General features: G+C 49.1%; 1 protein-coding gene across 1 annotated transcript; it reads left to right on the top strand.

The window, feature by feature from the left end:
• The first annotated feature begins 5,451 nt into the window (after positions 1–5,451).
• Positions 5,452–20,432, top strand: NR2E1 (nuclear receptor subfamily 2 group E member 1). The gene is made up of 10 exons (XM_058801497.1): positions 5,452–5,550; positions 5,783–6,143; positions 7,994–8,139; positions 8,820–8,907; positions 9,184–9,419; positions 10,723–10,869; positions 15,612–15,708; positions 16,094–16,243; positions 16,508–16,613; positions 19,009–20,432. The coding sequence occupies exons 1-10, from the start codon at positions 5,452–5,454 to the stop codon at positions 19,169–19,171; spliced, it is 1,593 nt and encodes a 530-aa protein (XP_058657480.1). The 3' UTR covers positions 19,172–20,432.
• Positions 20,433–22,361: the final 1,929 nt, after the last annotated feature.

The following is a 22,361-nucleotide window of genomic DNA, read 5'->3' as shown; positions in this document are numbered from 1 at the left end:
CTCCCCCCAGCTTTTTTGTTCAGCATGATGCTGTATGATATGGGATGTACCTATGGCCAGTTTGGGGCAGTTGTCCCAGCAGCATCCCCTCCCATCTTCTTGCACGCCCCAGCCTACTCTCTGGCAGGGCAGTATGAGAAGCTGAAAAATCCTTGACTTAGTATAAGCACTGCTCAGCAACAACTAAAACATCAGTGTGTTATTGACATTATTCTCACCCTAAATCCCAAACACAGCACTATGCCAGCTACTACTAAGAAAATTACTACTCCATCAAAAACCAGGACAATATGGTAAATGTTAAATGGCAATAATGGCAATAATCATTCCAAGTACAAAATGTTAACTATAATTTCTCATCTTTTGGAAGCTGAAATACTTTTTGTCCAAATGGCCCTGGAAATGGCTTTGATAGAACCAGCAGCAAAAAGCTCTTCCCTACACTCTTGGAAGTATTCTTGCCTTCATTTTTTCTGGGCTGAGATATCTCTGTCCATCACAAAAACCACTCTGAAGAGACAAAGGACAAACCTCAGCCAGTACAGGTTTACAAAAACAGTGTCAGGCACTGCCCAGGGAACAGGGAAGAGCTGATGGTTTGCTCTACAGCAACTACAGCCTCAGCCCACATGCAGAGCCAGCTTTGGGTGTCTGGGTTATGTTAGTGGAGTTTTGGGTGGAGAGGTGGGATGTTTGAGCTCTCTTTTTTCTCTTGGCAGAGCCTGTGCATGGGAGGGAAAGCCCTGTCTGCATTCAGAGCAGCCTCTCTTGGGTGCATCTGAAACCTGTGGACATGGTCTGCTCAGCCTTTGCAGTGTTTTTGAGGTGGCTTTGAGTTTACAACACAAACAACTGTGGCTGCTATAAGGCCAGAGATCTGCCTCTCCAGAGCAGGGGATGCCCGGGGCCAGATTTGGGCCCTGCTGCCATTTAATCCTCTTTCCTTTGGCCTTCAGACCTCGCTAATGCAGCATCTCATTCCCTGTTGCTTTTCACATTGCTCAAGAAGGTGAACTTTCCTACCTCCCTGGAAGCACATTTGGAGTGAATTTGTCTGCATTCCCTGATCCCTGAAAGTCTTTGCTTTCTGAGATCTCCCTGAGCAACTTCCCAGCCCTCTGGACCATGTCCCTCAGTGTCAGGCAGGACCAGGCTTGTCCTGGTTCAAGGTTTCCTTCTGTGTCGTGGAAGCACTGGTCTTGTAGGGGGAGCAAAGAGCAGAAGGTCGCTGTGATTCCAGCACTGCCCAGAGTCATGCAGCCCTGCGACACAGTTACAGTACAAGAGGAATCCCCATAACCTGAGATAGAATGACACAAGGACAAAATATGAAGTGCGGGAGGACCAAGACAGTGTGTTTGGGCTGAACACCTTATTCCCCCAGGATCACCACCAACAAGAGGGAAGTCAGTTGTGGTGCATCAACACCTCACACGAGTGGCAGGGATGGGAAAGAAGGGACCGAGGGACAGCACCTGCCGTCCCCGCTCTCTGGTGCCATTTTCCGGCCCAGCTTGCATCGGCAGCAGAGACAGCCTTCCCTTCCTCCCCAGATGCGTACCTCTCACCATCCTTCGGCTGCTCTAGCAGCGGTCACCTCTCAGTTCCCAGCAGGACTGGGAGAGCTCGGCAGCGTCTCGGTGAAACCGGAGCTGAGAAAGGGTCCCACCTCTGGCCCCTCGCCGCCCCCTGCACCGCGGCTCTGGCAGCGCTCCTGGGACGCTCGGCGGTGCCGCGCTGCTCAGGGCAGCGAGGGCGGCGGTGCCCGGGGCTCGGAGCAGCCCCACCGGGCACGGGCGGGCTCCTCGCACGGCCGCCGTGCAACAAGTCCCGGCGCCGGGCAGCGGGAGCACAGCCCGCCGTGAGCCTCAGGGAGCCGCCGGCCCTGCTCCCCCCGGACAGCCGCAGCCTCCCGGGGCACGACGGCGGTCCGGCTGCCCTGAGGGAAGGCTGGAGGCTCGGCCCGGCCCGGCCCGGCCCGGCTCACACCCCGGCCGACGCCGCCGGCTGCCAGCACAACCGCTGCCCGGTCCGGGGCAAGGGCAAGGGCAGGGGCGAACCGCAGGCGGGCTCCACCTCAGCACAGGAAAATGCGAAAGAAACGGGATCTTGATCCGTTCTTTCTGCTTTCCTTTTATCTTCTGTTGTGTTTTTTTTTTTTTTTTTTTCTGGGTTTTTGTTGGTTTTTTGGGGTTTTTTTGCGGGGGGGGGGAGGGGGGGAGTTGTCGCTTTTTATGACAGCGAGGGCACAAGGCGAGTGAGGAGGCGGAATCGTCTCGGCAGCCGCTGCATTTTGTGTGGAAGCCGCTCGGGGGTTCATTAATATCATTAGCATTTAACCCCCTCCCTGCCCCCTCCCCTTGGCAGCGCGGGGTGACGTCACGCGGCGGCAGGAGTTGGGGGGAAAGCGAGGGAAGCTCAGTGGGCAAGGGGCGTCCCTCTCCCCTCCCCGCCGCTGCCTGTCACTGCCTCTCTGCTGATATTATAGGGGCCGAAGCCTGGAGCTCAAAGCGCGAAGTCAGCCAGTGTAATGAACTTCTGGAAACCTTTCCCTTTTTATACCATTCAGTTTCTGAGAGGCAGAGACTGCCTCCTCTGACGCCTTTTCCCCCCTTCCATTATTTTTCCAGGCTCTGATCTCCCTGCTTGCTGCACCGAAGCGCTCGGCGCAGAGCCCCGCTCCCTATCCTACCTTCTCCTTCGCCTCATTGTTGTCCTGGCTGCTGTGGCTCTCGCTTGCCTTCCAGGAGCGCGGTGGCCAGCACAGCCGCACCCCCAGCACCCTCCCAGGGTCCCGAGGGCATCTACTCGGAGAGGGGCAGCCGGCGGCCGCCGACTTTGAGTCACTTCGTTGTTCTTTTTCTTTTTTCTTTTTTTTTTTTTTCATTTTGCTCCACTTTTTTTTTCCGCGCCCCCCACCCCCTTTCCGCGTCCCCGCAGCGTGTCCCCTTCCCTCGGGAGGACATCGCCGGGGGAGCGGGGCTGCGGCGAGGATGTGCCGGCCCCCGCGGCGGAGCCAGCAGTGAGCACCCGAGGGAGGCACCTGCCCCGCGGAGCCGGGGGGCCCCCGGGGGGGCCGCACCGCCTCGCCCCGGCGCCGACACTTCGCCCCGAGTTTAGCGACTCACGGGGGCTTCGAGCATGAGCAAGCCGGCGGGATCAACAAGTGGGTAATAACGCGGTGGAGGCTTCGAGCAGCCGTTCCGAGGCCGGCTGCAGCCTGGCCTGGGGGGCGGGAGGTGGAGGGGAGGGAGAGGAAGGGGAGGGGGGGTTGCGGCTTGGGTTTGCACCCCCCCACACCCCGCGCCCAATTGAAAAAGAAGTGTATATTTCCAACCGGAGTGGCAACGAATATATAGGCTCGGGGTCGCCCCGATGGAGTTTGGGCCTGGGGCTTACAAAAAGCCGTTTTCCAGCTGCGTGCCCCGGCTTTCCGGGCTGGGAACCGGGGCAGAAGCCCGTGGGCAGCGAGCACCCGGGAAGGCGACTCCGCCGACGGCGGGGAGGGGGCTGGACCCGCCGGGACGCGGCCGGCTCCGTGCGGGTCTCCGGCACAGGGGTGAAGGGGGAAGGTTTGCGTTTAAAAGGCATTTCGGCGTTTAAACGTGCTGGTTTTCTCACGGGTTTTATGCAACCTTCTGCGACATAATGATTTCTTTTTAAGAGTTTGAAACTCCGGTCACTCAATTACACGGAATCGCGTAAGCAACTCAGTCGAAGGAGGATTTAAATGCAATACTTTGCACACCATTCCTAGTTACAACAAATAATCCTGCAACGAGGAAAGCAGAAACAACTTAAAAGTCACATTTTCCTTAATCCTAAATCCATGCACCTCATAACTGGGGAATTTAAAGCATGACTAACCGCTCTTACAGAATGGCTCAATTCGTATAATCCCAATGGGACTTTCGGAGTTTGTAATATGGATGGAGTCAGTAACAAAGGGGGGAAAAATACCCAATCCAATTTAATGTCTGACAAGTGATGGATCGGACAGCTATTTCCTCTGCGCTCCGACAGGCTCCCGGGGTTGCGGAGTGGCGGCCAAGGGAGGCAAATCTCCCTCCCGCCGCGGTACCTGCCACCGGCCGCCCCCCGCCAGCCCCGCGGCCTTCTCCTCGCCTCTGCCTCCATTATTTTGACCCGAGCCCGCCCTTTGTCCGCGGGGGCCGGGGAGCCGGAGGAGGGCGGGGGGGCGGCGGCGGGGCCGGGGGCAGCGGGGCCGCGGCGCGGAGGGCGCGCGTGGAGGCGGCGGCGGCGCGGAGCCCCCGGCACTGCGGCCGAGCTGCCGCCGCTTCGGCGTCGCTGGCTTGTCCTCTTCCTCCGCGGGGCTGAGTGCGGCATCTCTTTGCCCCAGCCCCGCTAGGAAGGGAATAAAATTGTAGTCGAGGTGCTAAGGTACTGCTAACCGGGGAAGGGGACGGGGGCTAAAAAACCTGCGGCGGTCGGGGCTGCTTCGGCCGACTGCATTCCCTAGGTTGCCCGGCTCGAGCGAGGCTGCCGGAGCGGGATCGGGCCCGTGGGCAGCCGCGCCGGGACCTGCCGGGGCTCCTAGCAGGTTTCTGAGTGATGAGGAAGGGGCCGGCAGCCCCGGGGAGTCTTGTCCCCAAAGGGCGGCGGAGCTTCTGCCGGAGACATTTTGCGGAGATGAAAACCCGCCAGGCTGGATCGCTCCTCCGGCCCCACGGCGCTGAGCGACCCCCCGGCCACCGCCGCCGCTTTCACTGGTGACCCCCTGACCCCTGGGGACCTCCCGAAAGGGACCCCGAGGCCCGACTCAGTCCAACCCCACGGGCACGGGGACACGCTGGGTCTCCTCAGCGCCGGGGCCCGAGCCCTGCCGGCCTCGGCAGCGCATGCAAAAGCCCGACCGGCAGTCCCAGGGCCTGGGCGATCGTCCCGGGGGTCCTGAGGGGCTCCCGGGCGAGGGGGCTGCGTCCTGGCTTTTCTGCCCGCCGGTGGGCGCCCGGCGATGTCAACTGCGATGTCTGCCTGGGTGGTAACAAGACCCCATCCCGCCGTCGCCCGAGCCCAGACTAACTTCTTTCAACAGCCTCTGATGGTAATTACAGTAATCGGGGCTGCCATATATCCTTTAAGCAATTATGACACACAAAAAAAGCCCCCAAGGACCCCCTGTCGTGGGATGTTCAAAACGGTTTTCCTGCTGAACAGAAATCCCATTTTCTTAGCGGTAAAACTTCTGAGACGAAGCAGTACCTCGGGGAACCGGAGCGCTTTTAAACAGAGTTAATCAGTTATCGCATGACCCCGTGTCAAGCTTACATTTTTCCCTTCCCACCCCCCGCCCTGCCTCTTACCCGTCTATTTATTTCATATTTTGCCCAGCAAGAAAGTTTTCTCATAACAGCCCCCGCGGGGCAGGGCTGGGGGTTCGGAGGGGGTGGGCAGAGCGCGGCCGGGACGGGGCGGCCCCGCCAAGGCGGGATGCGGGGGGCTCCGGCCGCTCCCTCCGCCGTGGCCCCCATCCCGTCCCCGCCTCGCCGGGGCCACGGGGCTCAGCAGAGCGGCCACCGACTTGTGTGGGTTTGGTGAGGTGCTCCAGGTGCTTGTGTGGGTTTAGTGAGGTGCTCCAGGTGCTCGCCATCTACGGCAGGAATACGGGGACGTGTAAGGAGTACATGGGCCATGTGTTTATATGCATGCTGTGGATATGTACTACATTGTGCATAGGATTTTTTTTTTTTTCCCAAAGCGGCTCCCAAACTTAAAATCTGTGTGGGGAAAACTATCACAAGTTTTTCCGTCTCCACTTAAGCGCCGGCAGAGGAGCCGGCCGCCCCACTCCGCAGGCCGGCCGGGCAAGGGGGACCGTGTTGCTGCCCGGTGCCCCGGGGGGTGGCGGTCACACGGCGGGCCCGGGTGTGCGGGGCCGAGGCCGGGCCCGGAGCCGCGGGAAGGGGAGCGGCGCTGGGACGGGTGCGCGGGGGCAGCGCAGCAGTGCGGGCTCGGCACCGGGATGCACCACCGCTGCACGTACCGCTCCAGCGTGTCTGCCCCCACCCCCAGCCTGCCCCTCCTCCCTCCTCCTCCTTTGTGTGCGTGCGTGTGGATCCTCTCTCTCCCCGTGGATGCTAAGGACTGGAGAGGGAAGTCGGGCGCTTTCCCCCGTTTGCATTGTGCGATATCCGAATTCCCATGCTACACTTTTTGACGGGTCACTGGTGCCCCAATAGGCAGGTGGCAAGGAGGGCTTGTAATTACACACTCCCAGAAACCGTGCCTTGGCCTCAGCCCTCCTCACGGGCGCCTACCTGCAGCTCCAAAGCCGCGGTTTGCTCGCAGGCAATGGTGTGCGGGGGGGGCATCCTTCAGCTGCGCTCCTTATTAATTGCGCAAAAGTTTTCTATTCTTTAACCTCTCTCCCCCCGTCCCACCTTCCCTCCCTCCGCCACCCCTCCCTCTCGCAGTCCCTAACCTAATCCCCGTCCCTCTCGCCGTGTTGTGTATAGCAGCTGTCGGGTTTCATTTAGGGGAGAAGCTGGCAGCTTGTGCTCATTGGAGGCAGTCAAACGAGTTTCAATGGGGAAAATCATTAAGTTAACACTTTATCTAATGTCCCTATTGTCTGCCAGCAGGCATTGTCTTAGAACCTTAGCGCAGACATGTCTGAAAGTATCTCGGACTCCTAAATTCTCTAGGGAGCGAGAGGAGCCCCTGCGGCCTGTTTCCATTGCTCCCTCCCGCCCCCCAGCACTGCTCCGCACGCTGCCGCTTTTCCCCCTCCATCTTCACCCACTCGTAGCCCGGGCTGTCCCTGAACTACTTCCAAAAATATATAGCGGCCCGAGAGCTCTCCATTAGAGTTTGGAGACCAAGGCTTGGTGAGAGGGACTGAATTTATAATTTAAGGTCTGGTAAGAGGGAATAAGGCTGTTTGAGAGACAAGAGAAGACAAGAGAGAAGAGAAGGAGAAGGAAAAGAAAAATATTAAAGGAAAAAAGTAAACAAGGAAAAGAAAGAGAATAAGAAAAAGAAAACAAGGGAAAGGAAAATGAAATAAAAAGAAAAGAAAAATATTAAAGGAAAAAGAAAAAGAGAGCAAGGAAAAGGAAAAGAAACATGAAAATGAAAAGAAATTAAAAGAAAAAAATTAAAGGAAAAAGAAAAGAATTAAAGGAAAAAAGAAAAAATTAAAGGAAAAGAAAAAAAAAAATAAAAGAAAAAGAAACAGCAGAAGAGAGAAGAAAAAAAAAAGGAGCAAAGGCAGAAGCCGAGCGGGGTTTTGGCGGGTTTCTTAAACGGGGCTGCAATCGTCTCTGCACGAGTTTTTCCATCTCCCTGAGAGTATTTGCAGTTCTGGTGGCAGCCGGAGCGAAAGCAGCGCCCGGCGGCGGAGCGGGGGCTGCGGCGGAGCGGAGCGGGACGGGGGACACTGCCCGCCCGCCAGGCTCACAGCTCCGCTGACTCCTCCGCGCAAGAAACAGAGGCGGAAAGTTTTGCTGCAGGTTTCGGGGTGAAGAAAATGGCACGCCTTCCCTGCCGTGAAAATCAGCCCCCTTTCGCCAGGGTTGCCAGCGGGGAGAGGAGGTTGCTTGGCTTCCCAATCATTTTATTTTGTTTTGGTTTGGTTTATTCTGTGCATCGGTCTCCTGACTGCTCTCCTGCCCAGGGAAAGCGCCGTCCTGTTTGCCGAGTGCCAGAAAGCCAGAGAAACACACACCCTCCTCACCAAAACCCCCGAATTCCCTCCCCTCCCCCTCATCCTCACTTCTCGCAGGCAGGACTGCTGCTCCCGCTGCTGTAATCTTCCCTTCCAAAATAGGTCTTGGCGATTATAGAAGATCCAAATAAACGTAGCGGGGCATGAATAATGCTCATTGTAGAAAACTGACACTTGCTCAAGGAAAAGAAAGTTGGCTATAAAATCACTTCATTATTTGCTTGTACTGCGGCTCTGGGGCTAATCCCTCCGGAGGTCAGATTGCTGAGAGCTCTCTCTCTCCCTCTTTCCCTTCTCTGCTTTCAGGTCGCATTTTAGACATCCCTTGCAAAGTGTGTGGGGACCGCAGCTCCGGAAAGCACTATGGGGTTTACGCCTGCGATGGGTGCTCGGGATTTTTCAAGAGGAGCATCAGGAGGAATAGGACCTATGTTTGCAAATCAGGAAATCAGGTACCACCAGCAGCCTAGCCCCCTCACCGCCTGCACCCCCTACCCTGCATTTCCCCAGGGGCTCGCATTGCCCCTGCCCCACCAAGAGAGAGACTCCGCAGCAAGAGATGCAGCAGCCGCGCAGCCTCACCCTCCCTTGCCGGGTCCCGGGCCGAGGCCGGGCGCTGGGTGCACGTCCCCCCGCCCCAGCGCACCGGAGAGGATCGGAGAGATGTGCAGGGAGAAGGAGGGATGTGGGCAGGGGGAAGGCAGAGCCAGCGCATCGCCTGGGTACAGGAGGACAGAGAGGGGCGGCCTCCCGGTAAGCCTCAGAACAGCCAGGCGAGGGACAACCATGGGTTTACAAACTGCGTATCGTACCCGCGCCCAGGCGGAGGCAGCCCCGCTTTTCCCCTTCTGCTCCGGCCGCTCTCCTTCCCACTCCGGGAGTGTCCCCGCGGGGATGTGAGGCTGGGATCGCGGAGGGATGCGCGGTGCAGCGGGAGCCCCGAGGGGGCGGCGCCGCCGTCGCTGTCTCGGGTGCTGAAGGCGGCCCGGCCCGCCCCGCCCGGCCCGCCCTGCCCCCAGGCCGAGCACCTGGCCCGGCCCGGCACGGTGCACGCAGGGCCGGCCCCTCCGCGCCTCCCGGGGCCGGCGGGTGGGCGCTGCTGCCCCCGGCCCGACGGCTGGTTGTGTTGCAGGGAGGCTGCCCGGTGGACAAGACGCACAGGAACCAGTGCCGAGCCTGCCGGCTGAAGAAGTGCTTGGAGGTCAACATGAACAAAGATGGTACCTGCTCCCCCTCTCCCGGGGCTGGGGTGGCGGGGCACCCGGAGGGAGATCCTCTGAACTGAGTAGCGCTGAGTCACCCCGGTGTCTCCTTGGCCCGGCCGCGACTGACCATCCCATCCTGCGGCACCCTCAGACACTTCTCCCCAGGCACCCTCGGGCGGGGGGCACAGGGCTGGCCTCAGGAAATTGCAGGGAGGGAGGGAGGGAGGTAAGGCCGGTCGAGCAGTGCGGGCACCCCGCGGTGACTGCCTCGGCCCTCGTTGATGCCCACAGCGGTGCAGCACGAGCGGGGCCCCCGCACGTCGACCATCCGGAAGCAGGTGGCTCTCTACTTCCGCGGGCACAAGGAGGAGAGCGGCGGAGCCCCGCACTTCCCCGCCGCCGCCCTGCCGGCACCCGCCTTCTTCACCGCCGTCTCCCAGCTGGAGCCCCATGGCCTGGAGCTGGCCGCTGTCACCGGCACCCCGGAGAGACAGGCTCTGGTGGGCCTGGCACAGCCCACCCCGAAGGTCAGCCCCTGCCCCGGCCCCCCGCGGGCTGCAAACCTTGCTGCTGAGGTGCCTGCAACCTGTCACCTCCTTCCTGCCTCTGGGGTAGACATGGCAAAAACAGCAAGGCTTGAGGCTTTGTGGGTTGTGGTGGGGACTTTTGTTACATCTCTAAAGGCTGTGAGGAGATGAGGTGCAATCCCTCTGGAGAAGCGGTATGCAGCAGGAGCAGCTGATAACCTGCTCCATACAAACCCTGTCTCACGCATTCTTATACCTTCATGGATGCAGAAATGCTCCTCCTGCCTGGAGCCCATCCACAAGTCAGTTTTAGACCTTGTTTCACAAGGAATGCAATCCCTGTGAATGAGTTTTCTTCAGAGAAATGCCAGTCTCCATGGTGGTGTAGTTCAGAAAGTACTTTGTGTACTGACCAAAGCCTGCAGCTTGTCCCCACAGACACAAAACTCAAACTTGGCTAAGCTGGCTCTCTGCACTTCTTGGTTGTGACATTTCCTGAGCAGCCCAGTGGAAGCACTGCTGTGGCCTCGACTGCACAGGAATTAGCTAAAAGGTGATGTTTTTCATTAGCCCATTTGCAATGGCATTTTGTGTCTTCACAGCATCTAGAAAATCACAGAAGAAACTGCTTAAATAGTTCTGCATTTTCAGAGCTGGTACATAGCTTGGCAGAATCCTTCATAAACGTGGTCACAACATACAGTTTTATGTGGTAACTTTTAAAAATGCTGAATCAGAATTTATTTGGCAAGAAAATTCAGCACACCCTTGAAAACATAACTCCATTCAAACCCTACACAACCTCTAGATAGTTATGCTAGGCTCTGTGCATCTACTTACAAACTGCTGCAGTCAGGGAGCAAGATGAAGGTCTAGGCTAAATGAATATTTACTGCTTTGCTGAGCAGGGCTGGAATGCTAAATCAGCTTCTGAAGCAAGGTTACAAACTACATGTTGTTAATCAAATTTTTACTCTTCTAACTCCGCTATCAGAGGTGTTCTATTGTGTAACAGAGTAAAGCATGACACATAATTTTGGTATGCTTTTTCCCTTCTGATGCAATAATTTCATTCTCCTTTCAAGCTCCTGCTCTGAACAGTTTCTGTAGTACAGCTCATCCACATGGATAAGCAGCAAGGAGCAGTTTGGAATGAGCCCACTGCAAGCAATGCCCTCTGCTTGCAGAACAGGAGAGTGCACACTGTACTGGGCATGACCAGAGCACTGGATGTAGGGGAGAGGAAGACCAGGCTGCCTTGGTGGCACTGTATGAAATGGCTTTATTTTCTCTTTGCCATTAGTACCCACACGAAGTCAACGGCACCCCGATGTATCTGTACGAAGTGGCCACTGAATCCGTCTGCGAGTCAGCAGCCAGACTTCTGTTCATGAGCATCAAGTGGGCCAAAAGTGTCCCAGCCTTCTCCACCTTGTCCTTACAAGACCAGGTAAGGCAGTGGCAGTGGGAGTGGCAATGGCCTGGCCTGTCTGTTAAAGAAGGCTCAGACTTCACATTGGGTCCTGAGCTTGCAGTCCTAGACTTTGAAATCCGTAATGGACTTCAGCGGCTCTGAAGTTCAGTGCAGCGTTTCAGTGTGTCCCTGAAAACCAGGCAGTGATTTAGAAACTGCTTTCCTCCAACTTCTATCTTGTGAAGCAAGTGAAAAATCAAGGAAATCCAGGAAAAAGAAATCTAACATAGAACTAATATTATGGAAGAACAAATGCTAGAGGAGAAATCACCAGGCTGCAGACCAAACTTAGTATGCCCAAACTGTTTTTCTACTTGTAGGACAAGTTTTCTTTCCATAAAATGGGGAATAGCATCTTACTTTGCTATTTAGGGATGAGAAATGCTTAGTTAAGTTTATGGTTTCAGGATATGACTGAGGTTGTTTCTGAAGACCAATTCTCCTCCTCTTCCTCCTCCTCCTCCTCTACCAGTTCTTCCTTTTCCTCCTCCCCCTCCTCTCCACATCCTCCTTCTCCTCCTCTTCTTTTTCTCCTCTCCTCTCAACTGTTTATGCAGAACACATTTTTTTCCTTATTCACCTTGGCTTGCAATTATGTCAATATGGTGGAAGCAGTATTTGGCCAGCCCCCAATATTTTTACCATTAATTAAAATCTTCCCTAATATGTTTTGTTTTCCTCTATGATAATTTCCCTTTGCCTCAAGTAAATCATAGGTGAACCATACAAGATGAAACAATTTCCTAATGACTTGATTCTTGATGAGGACTCAGTATGCTTTGTATAATGCACCAATTTTTTAAAAAGTAATCAGATAATTGTGAAATGGAAGGGTGGAAATCTACACAAAGCTCCAGTCATAAAAGACGTCTATTACTTTGATATGATTGAGCTAATTTACCAAAATGGTAACTAGAAAAACTGTGCCATAGATGTTACACAGCAGTCGTCAGAGGAACTAGTTCCTCTCCCCAGAAGCACATTACAAGTTTTGCAGTTGATATGCAAATATGTATTTTGAGCTACAAGAAAAGAGCTTCCTAGAAAACCAATAATGTTTTCAATCTAAAGGTAAATAATGATAGTCACAATGTGTTATAAAGCTAAGGTGTATAAAAATGCTCATTTTCTAGCACCAAACCCACGTCTTGAAATCCTTGTTGTGAAATTAGTCAAAGAGGAACGCTGCTCAGTTCTACCTGCTGTCCTGCTATGCAGTGAGGATGAGAGGAGAGATGAGATAGGGCCTGGAAGGTCACACATGACAGTAGGAAGACAGGAATCCCAGTGTGGCATCCCGCTGCTCTCTAATCGTGTCTTCTGCTGCCACTTATCCTGTGGAGCACTGGGTCTGTCACAGTGAGCAGCCAAAGAAACAGGCTCAAGTGTCAGGGACAAGAAGAAGGTGCTCCAGCAGCAGCCCCAGCACACAGGAGCAGACTGGGTCCATTTCTGGACCAGTGATGTCCACTGGAGGCTCCATAGGCAAAGGGTTTATCTGACATAACAGGGAGGCATTTCCCACACCATCATCTCCGTTCGTGTGGAGAGGAGGAGGCAGCAGGATCTGCAAGGAGGGGAGATCTCCCTGGTGTGTGACCAAGCACAGCCTGCTTATCTACCATAGGCACCACAGTGCTCCCATTAAATAACCCACTGCCTCTTTCACTTTCATAGCAGGGACTAATCTTAGTGAGTAACATATTAAAAACTCAGCCTTTGCTTAACATCACTTTCACTTGCTGTAGCTCATTGCAAGTCAGCTTCCTCAAAACTCAGAGCTGCTCAGCTCAAAAGCTTTGATTTGGGCCTCTTCCTGCATGATTCCCCTATCACACTTAGGAGAGCTGGAGAAGAAATAATTCTGATTTTATCACCTTATTTCATGAATAATCGTACAGTTGATTTTTATAACATTGCTATTGCTTTATTTAATATGACAATGGCCCAGCTGTAAATGTCTGCATTTCTCTTTTGGTATCCCTGATTTTTGCTTTTTTTTTTTTTTTTTTTTTTTTTTTTTTTTTTTTTTTTTTTTTTTTTGTGGTCTTCTAAAAAAGCCAAGTGCACTGTAATTTCAGAACTCTGGGGCAGTTTTATCTTGAAGGCAGGGAAATAAATAGAAACCGACTTGCTGATAAAACACAAGTCTGAGCATTGCTGCATTTTTACCTCTGGTAAAGGTGTCTGGGAAGGTGTCCCTTCCCTAGATTCATACAGATTAAGTCCATTTTGAACTGGAAACCACAAAACAAAGAATGCCATGCTTCTAGTGCTGCTGGCTTGCACACCTGCCCACATTATCTGTGAGACAGGTTGGCCCAATGCAGGTCCCCAGCAAAAGGTCACAGCAAGGATGGGGTTGATTAAGAAGCAAAACCAGTTGTTCAGAAAGCCTGGTGTTTGTTATTTCTTTGAAGAAGGAGGGCTGAGTATGACTTCAGCATGAATTATTTTAATTGGTGGTTTTACAGACTTATGCATAGGCATGAAGAAAGCTTTTGCTATTGGAGTAGTCTCTTATTTCTAAAGTCTTCTGACTTTAAAGGCTTAGTGGGAAAAAAAAAAATGAAATTGATATCTTCCAGGAACCACCATTCATTGCCATTGTATCTGCATGAATGAATGACAAAAAAAGAGCAAATGAAAGCAAATGACAAAAGCAAATGAAAGGCTGGCAAATAACATTCTGTGTCATACAGACACCCGCACATCCATCAGGTGGGGTTATCCAGAGGAGAGACTGGGTTTGCAGGCTGCAGTGGTTAAGAAACTTTAGGGAAGGTTCATCTGCTCTCAGAAGAACGATGAGATGGGGACCACACTCTGGACACAGCACCCCCTCCCTGTCTCCATTTCAGGCAATAATCTGGGCAGTTTTTGGTACTGCAAAATCCAATGTAAGTGTTTCAAACAGCAGCTGTATGCAGAGACACAAGTACCTTCCTGTCACACTTCCCTTATGTTATGGAGAAGTTCTGCAGAGCACACAAAAGGGCAAAAAGGCATGAAATGGACATAACCCCACAGAGACAAGTTGAGAGCAGAGACTCTGAGAATTCAGACTGGAAGAGGATGGTTTAAAACTTGTAATCATGGAATCACAGGAGGCATCAGGTTGGAAGGGATCACACCTGATACAACCCCCCTGCCTCAAGCAGGGTCATCACAGAGCACATGGCACAGAACTGTGTCCAGGCAGTTCTTAAATATCTCTGGTGAGAGAGACTCTACAACCACTTTGGGTAACCTGTTCCAGTGCTTGCTGCACAGTAAAGAAGTTTTTCCTCATATTCAGGTAGAATTTCCTGTGCAGTTTCTGTCCATTGCCTGGTGTCCTAGTGGCTGGCAACAAGTAACACTGTTCTGAACAGCAGTATTGTTAGGAGTTTGCACATAGATGAAGGATTTGCTCTTATTGATGCTTTCTGTATCACCCACTACTTTCACATACCTGATTCCAAGGATATCATCATTCATTTGGTACAGCATCTTTTTTTACTTTGCTCTTCTTTACAGACTCTTTACATACTTCAAATACCCTCCTTCCTCTTTTCCTAAGAAGCTAAGCTGCTGGTAGTTTCAGGGACCATAGAAACATCAATGACTGCAGGTTTTGGGGTTTTGGTTTGGTGGCTTCATTTTTTTGGGCAATCTGCTTTCACTGCATGGAGTTGCTAGAAGGTATCGTCTGAGCCCACTACAGTTCTCACCTCTTCAAATCTCTCCCACCCTATTTTGTGACACAAGGTCTCAGCAACATGTACACACCACCACGTGCCTTTTGGCCATGCACTTCAGCTGAACCAGAGGTCCTCCAATCCTCTCTTAAGAGTTGGTCTGGGCTAACAATCTAACAACCCATAGATGCCCTCCAGACTAAATATGTCTGTTCTGGCTTTGCCAGTCTGCATTTCCAGAAGTCTTGTCTCCTCTTCAGATGCACCACTGCCTCTTCAGGGAAATCACAAGCATTGCCTCAGGGAAAACACAGAAAAACACATCCTCCATACAGGCATGCAATGTGCAAAAACTGCAGAGAACTAGCAATGCTGTCAGCATAGGTGCCTGGATATTCTCATCTCTGAAAGGAAACAGCTTTTACTGCCTGGAATTTCTGAGTGATTTTAAGCAAAAAAAAACAGAAAAACAAGTGACACTGATGTTTGTGTGTTCAGATGCTGTGCTTGACAGATATAGAGAGTGGCTTAGTAAGGAAGGGGTTATAAGATGGATGTGTGCTCTAAAGCACTGCTCCTTACACTGATCCAGGATGTTATCCAGGCTTTTCTTCACAAAATCCTGCCTTCTGGAGGGAAAGGAGTGTAATCTCCAGAGATCAAGAGGAAAGACCTGTCCTAGAACAGCCGTATAAGTGCTGAGGGGGAGGAGAAGAGAACCCATATCATGCTGAGAAAGCAGGTGTATTCATGTTGTGAGCAAATGCTCTGGGAAAAGAATTCTCTCTTTTTTTCTTTTCCCTTTTGGTCCACAACATGGTGCACAGTGAGCCAACCCTCAGTGTTTTTCTACAATGCATAGACTTTTTTCTAGACACCTTCTCAAAAGGCTAAGAGAAGAGCTAATGAATGCTGTGGGGGAAATACCATGACAGGCATTTAAAGTAGTTTTTAAAATAACAGAAATTTACATATTTAAATTGTTTATAAATCTATAAATTATACACTATGTTATATTGTACATCTATTGTATGACAGCTGATGCTTTTGGAAGATGCTTGGAGAGAACTGTTTGTTCTAGGAATAGCACAATGGGCCATTCCAGTTGATGCTAACACTCTACTGGCTGTATCTGGTAAGAATTGCACAATTTAATGACTTTGTTACAAAAATTACCATAAAAATACATTACTGAAAAAAGAACAACATGTAAAGAATAACAAATTCCTACTGAACAATAGAGCATACCTGTCATTTATAAATCTATATTTAAATGCAAATAATGTTGTTTTGTTGTATTCATGACTGCTTGCATTGTCATTTAAATGCAAATTACTGTGTTTGTTATCATCCAAGAGAAGATTTTATATTAACTTTCATACAATATAGTCAGTTTACATGGAACTAGATAGACAAGTGTGACAATAGAGAGGACATTGATACAGAGGATTTTGTCAGAAATCAATATGAAATAAAGCAAATGCCTTTAATATTATTTATTTCATCTGTTTCTGTTTCAGGCATGAACGGTGACAATACAGATTCTCAGAAGCTGAATAAAATTATTTCAGAAATACAGGCCTTACAGGAGGTTGTGGCTAGATTTAGACAACTTCGTCTAGATGCTACTGAATTTGCCTGTCTCAAATGCATTGTCACTTTTAAAGCTGGTAAGCAAAAAGGATCTCTCACTTGTCTGGTCTGATAACTGTGAGGCTGCTGCTTTAAAGTGATGTTTTAAACCAGGCACAGCTTTGAATCACCCAGTAGGTTTCCCCGTATTGAATTCCAATAGTCATTGCTGCATTTTGAAAGGGCTGACAGTGGAGTGCTGGGGAACTAATGGGAACGTTTAATTTCCATTGATAGCACTAGCTGAACTGTTTTGATCCACACAAGAGTCAAGCTGAACTAGTAACTGATCTGCTTTCCAGTGCCCACACACAGTGGTTCTGAACTGAGGAGTTTCCGCAATGCTGCTGCCATAGCAGCCCTTCAAGACGAAGCCCAGCTCACCCTGAACAGCTACATTCACACCAGGTCAGTGGTGGCTTCTGCCAGTGCTTCTGGCAGCTGTAGGGCTGAAATCCTGCTCTCATTGCATGCAAGTCAGTGCATTTGCACTGACTGAAATGGGGACCAGGCTGCCACGGAGAGTATACATTGGCTGCCAGCCGGCTGGGGTTTCTGAAATAGAACCATAGAAAATGTTGGAAAGGATCTTTAAAATTATTCAATTCAACCATTAACACTGCCAAGTCCACCATAAATCATGTTCCCAAGGGCCACATGTACACATTTTAACTATCTTCAGGGATGATGACTCCACCACTTCCCTGTGCAGCCTGTTCCAATGCTTGACAACCTTTTTGGGAAAGAAATTTTTCCTAATATCCAAACTAAACCTCCATTGGTGCAACTTGAGGCCATTTCCTCTTGTCCTATTGTTTGTGACTGGGAGCAGGGACCAAAACCCATGTCACTACAATTTCCTTTCAGGTAGAGAGTGATAAAGCCTCCCCTCAGCCTCCTTTACTTCAGACTAAACAACTGCAACTCCCTTAGCTGTTGCTCTAGATCCTTAACCAGGACTTGTGCTCTAGACCCTTAACCACCTTTGTTGCTCCTCTTCAAGTGTGCTCCAGCACTTGGGTGTTTTTAAACAAACAGAAAGGTGTTAAAAGGAGATCTCTTCCTCTGAGAAGTGATAATGGCTGGGCAATACTTTGCAGTTCAGAGGGCTAAATTTTCTCTATGTTATATTCAATCAAATACCACTAAAAGTGATGCTCAAAACATTGCATCTCAGTCAGTATGCGTGCCTTTCATACATGATCTCCAGTTCCCATATAACCTCCTCCATTTTGCAGACACAGAAATCAGGACACAAGGAGCTTAAGTGGCTCTTCCAAGATGTCACCCGGAGTTTGTGATCAGGTTCAAATGAAAACCCCAGAATTTGTGAATCCCATTATGGTGCTGCAGCAAAGTCCTTTAGCTGCAGTGGAAGTCCATGAGACTAAAATAGTTGAAGATGGAGCAGTGGAAGAGGAACTGTTATACATTTTTTTCCCTCTGAAACTTTGATTTGCTGTCATAGTAGCTCTGTCAGGCAGAAGCCCTATCAGTATCAGAGATTAGATGGTAGCAGTCTCTGAAGCACTTTTATTAGTCTACAGGGAATGGCCTGCACTGGGGATGGAAGTAAAAATGCAAATTCCATCCAATTATGGCTGCTTCAGAGCAGAAAGAGTAACTGCTGCATAGTGGTCTCTTCCTATTCTTAAGGAAGGCCTTTTCCATGAAGATTGCTCCCTGGAGACCTTAAGTGAGACAGGGCCTGTTGGAGAGAGAAGCCAGGGAGGAATATATAGCCACATCTTCCCTTCCAAGGAATCAACTTTTCCACGGCATTTCTGTGTTGCCGGAAGTATTTAGATACTGCGCTACCCAGTGTATGTTGTAAACAATATCCTTTTACAAGGGAAAAGTGCAGTCCGCTGACAGGACTCTCACTCAGACTCCCTTGTGAGAGGGCTTTCAGCCTGTGTGTTTCATCTTCAGGCTTGAATTTACCCTCCTGCCAATGTCACTGCAGTATCAGCCCTTTGATCCCAGTGGAGGTGCTCTCAAGAGGATGCAAGGGAGGGCAGTCTGGGGAAGCAGCATGTTTCTCCTAACAACCTACACTTCACTTTAGGGAGACCTCTGTAAGCAGAAGTTTGAGAATCACTGTTGTAAAGACAGCATAAGCACAGCTAAAAATGCACATCCTGTGCTGTGCTGGCTTCAAAAGCTGGGAGAAAGGCCAGAAAGCATCCTATACAAAAACACATTACCTGGGGAAAAGCACAGCTTCTTTAACTAAAACTCTCCTAACAAATGTCAGTTGGTATTCAATATATCTGCTAACCAAAAGGGGGTGATTACCATGACAATCCAGCTAGTTCTAAACTGTACTTCAAATGACAGGGCAGTTACTACAACTCAAGCTCTTCCCTGTATTGCATTGAGAACATTGCTGTATGAGGGACACATCAGAGCAGGTCCAGTTTTTGTATTCCTACTGCTCTAGGGGAATGAAAAAAGGAGCTAAACAAAACTCAGAAAGCTTGTCCTATGTTCTGCTGACTGCCACAGAGAGTTTTCCTTGGAGTCAACCTTGTTGCTCACACAAGTACAAAACACAGGGTTTTGGCACAGTTGTCCGGGGGTGACAATAGTATCCCACTAGATTCTGAGTCAATCTAGACCATGCAGAGTGCACTTAGGTTGAGCTTATGGTGTTTCCTCCCAAATTTGCCTCAAATTGGGACACATAGGTAGCATGACCTGTGCAATTTAGTAAATATTGGTCTTTTTCTATAAAATAAAGTCCTTCCTTTGAAAAAATACTTTAAAACTTCAGTGAAATTCTTTTTCTCTCTGTCTCTAGGTATCCCACACAACCCTGTCGTTTTGGAAAACTTCTATTGCTTTTACCAGCTTTACGTTCAATTAGTCCATCTACAATAGAAGAAGTGTTTTTCAAAAAGACCATTGGGAATGTACCAATTACAAGACTGCTTTCAGATATGTACAAATCCAGTGACATATAAATTACCTTAAAAGAAACAATCAGGATGGACAGTTTGAGAAGAACTTTTATCTATGGAGAATAAGCCTCAACTAACAAAATCTACAGGAAGCATAAGTCTGGGAATGTTTAGTCCTTAAACTCATTGACAAAAAATACCCCAGTAGATATGATTCTGCTGCTCTGAACAGAGTGATTTAGATCATGGAGAGAATGTTTTGTTCGACAGAAAAAGTGAAAGTGGTTGGAATTTGGCTGCTATTCCTGTTACTACAGGATGGAGGCAATTCAGATGCCAGTCATAGTTAACAAAGACTCTGCTATTCTCTCATTCAACTGGCAGATCTGAGACAAAATGTGAAAGAAGGTACTTTAGCTTGTTCAGTATTTGGAACCGGGTGACCAAACTTGGCTTCTGTTGTAACACAAGATGTGGTGGCCTTCAGAATTGTTTTAAAAGTAGCCTATGTTGGGAAAATGTTTTTAATAAGATAGGCAACATTTGAGACCAAGTTACCAAAACATTGTTTCTGCTATAATGCATCATGAAGTGGCCTTCAGAACTGATTAAAAGGTAGCTTATGACGGCAGCTCCATTCTTCCTACAAAGTGAACTGGTGATCTTTGACGCAGATGTCACCACAATTTGTTCGGTTAACATCTCAAACACAGAAGAGCTTTATACATTTCCTTCCCGACCTTCCCTCCTTCTTCTTCCACACACAGACACACATTCACACACACACACACACACACCTGAAAAGAGACAACACAAGAAAGGAAGACTAAAACAGCAAAACCAAATACAATGGAGATGACCGCTTCAGTGATCTGCTGGCTGTCCCGTTGGCACAGTGCTGAAACCAAAGGCAATGGTGGCCAAACTCTTTGTCAATGAGATGTGCAGAGAAATGAAATGACTATTAAAAAATCAATGGAAGGAATTTTATTTCAAAGAAATAAAGGTTGTTGACTGATACAATGCTAACAATTTCCAAAAGTCTCCAATGCCTTTTTAGAAAACTCCAGGTTCTAATTTTGAAGCCTTGTTCGCCTACACCCTCTCACACACAAAAACGTTATAAGCTGCTTATTTGATGTACGAATAATGTAGAAAGAAAAAACATTTAAAGATAGCTGCTGTACTTTTCAAAATTTGATTTGTTATTAGGAACTAGCACTGAGAAAGATCAGCACTTGAACTATCATAGAATGAGTAAAACTTTTCCTGTACAAAATGGATTAACTGATTTGTGAAGTTAAAAAGTTGTACTCATTGTATTTACAAAGAATAAAAATATATTGAATTTAAATTAATTTCCACTGTTCTTTCAACCGTTGTCCTTAATCAGCTTCTTTCACTGTCCCCTACTTACCAGGGAATAGAAGTATTCTTTAGTAAAATGGATTGCCCTAGATCCTGTGGAGTTTCCATCATCAGAGGTTTTTAATAACAGATTAGACAAACATTAAAGGAGTAGCTTAGGTGATCCTGCCTTGTGAGATCCTACATGGAGCTATTTTCTGTAATCCAAATAAATACCAGCTGCCAAATAAATACCACCTTCTTTCTCAAGGTAACAGGTAGCTTTTTCTAGGATACAACACTACGTGCATCAGAGGTCTACCACAGTATGTGCCTTCCGTTGCATGTTATTACAATTTTTAGTACCAGTGAACCGTGCAGTAACAAAAGGTGATGAGTACAAAAGCACCGCTTCAATTAAAAAGACTGAGATTTTATTAAGGTGTCTAACTGCATAATCACACCAAAAAAAGAGGGAAACAACTCCTAATCAACACAACAACTTGGCAATAGTAGGAGGGAAATGCATTGTACATATGGCAATGAGTAACTGAAGAACCATGCATGCTAAAATGACAGGTAGAAATAAACTGTGTGTATTGATAGCTCACTGGTTTGCAGTGTCAAGGAATACAGGTCACAAGTGAAATCCTAGCTCTGCTGACTTCCAAGCTCAAAAATCTCACATGTTTCAGAGGTCAAAGTTTTAACCCCAGCTCTCTTCCATTTGCAGTCTGCTGGGTCTCACATTCTATCTTTTCCAAGACAGACAGACCATAAATACACAAGATGAGTCACAGGCTATGGGACCTCAAAGTATCTTCTATACAAACTGGCTTGGAGCACTTAAAAATGCACTTACCACAAAGCAGAGCACATTCTTAACAAGAAACCAACAAACTGTTTATAATCCATTCTTCCTGCAACTGTAATAATCTCCAACTATCTTCTGCTCTCTACACTGAAAATAACCTAATAGGGTAGAAAAATCAATTGCAGTTCTCCAACTCTGTGACAATTCAGTCTATGAGCTAGAGAAATAAAACCCAGCGCTGGACAGAATCCATCACAGAACATTCATTTCAGTAAGATTCATGCTGCTGTCACAGAGCAGCAATGAGCATGAACTACATCCACCCTGCTAGACAACCAGGCAATCACACCCTGCAGTTTGCTGCAGTCCCTCCATCGCCCAGGCCAGAGGACACAACAGAGCGTACTGGCAAAGCAGGCAGGGCAATGGCACCACACCCACATCTCATCCTCTCACCTGCAAGACCTGGCCCAGCTGCAGAGCAGACTCACAAGCTGGGACAAGGCCCAGATCCCTATGGTTTAGGCACAGCTAATCTCAGACTGTGTTTTGCTCACACTGCTGCACATTGCACTGAAGCACAATCAGTTCCACTCCACTAGGATTAGGGTCTCTAGCTAGCCTTGAAGGACTTAAGGCTAGGTGAGATCCCAGAGTGCTATGCAAATGCCCTGTCATTCTAAGAGACTAATGCTCCAAAGTCCTCACTTTGGAAATAGGAATACTTTGACATCAAGCATGCAACTTTTCCCTCTTCAGCTTAAATATTTTAGTTTTTCTTTCATGGCCAATGATAGAGATTGTGTCATCATCTTTCAAGTTTAAGATGTGGCATTTATTTTCTTAGAGAAGCTTCTTCCAGAAATCAAAGTAACATTTGAGAGAAGAAAAATAACTTACTCTGTATCTAAACCTACATAATGAAACTTCAATATATTTAAACCTTACTTCCCCCTTTTCAAGAATAACTCAACTTTTAGGGGTGATTCAACAAGGAGAGGGAAATTCGGAAATTATTTACATTATCAAAAACATCTTGAAAAGCGACAGCCCTGGGCTGCAAATGGACTGTCAGTTTTGGTCCTTGGTTTC

This window comes from Ammospiza caudacuta, chromosome 3, assembly GCF_027887145.1.
Source record: "Ammospiza caudacuta isolate bAmmCau1 chromosome 3, bAmmCau1.pri, whole genome shotgun sequence".
In the NCBI taxonomy this organism is placed as follows: domain Eukaryota; kingdom Metazoa; phylum Chordata; class Aves; order Passeriformes; family Passerellidae; genus Ammospiza; species Ammospiza caudacuta.
This window is presented reverse-complemented; position numbering and strand designations above follow the sequence as displayed.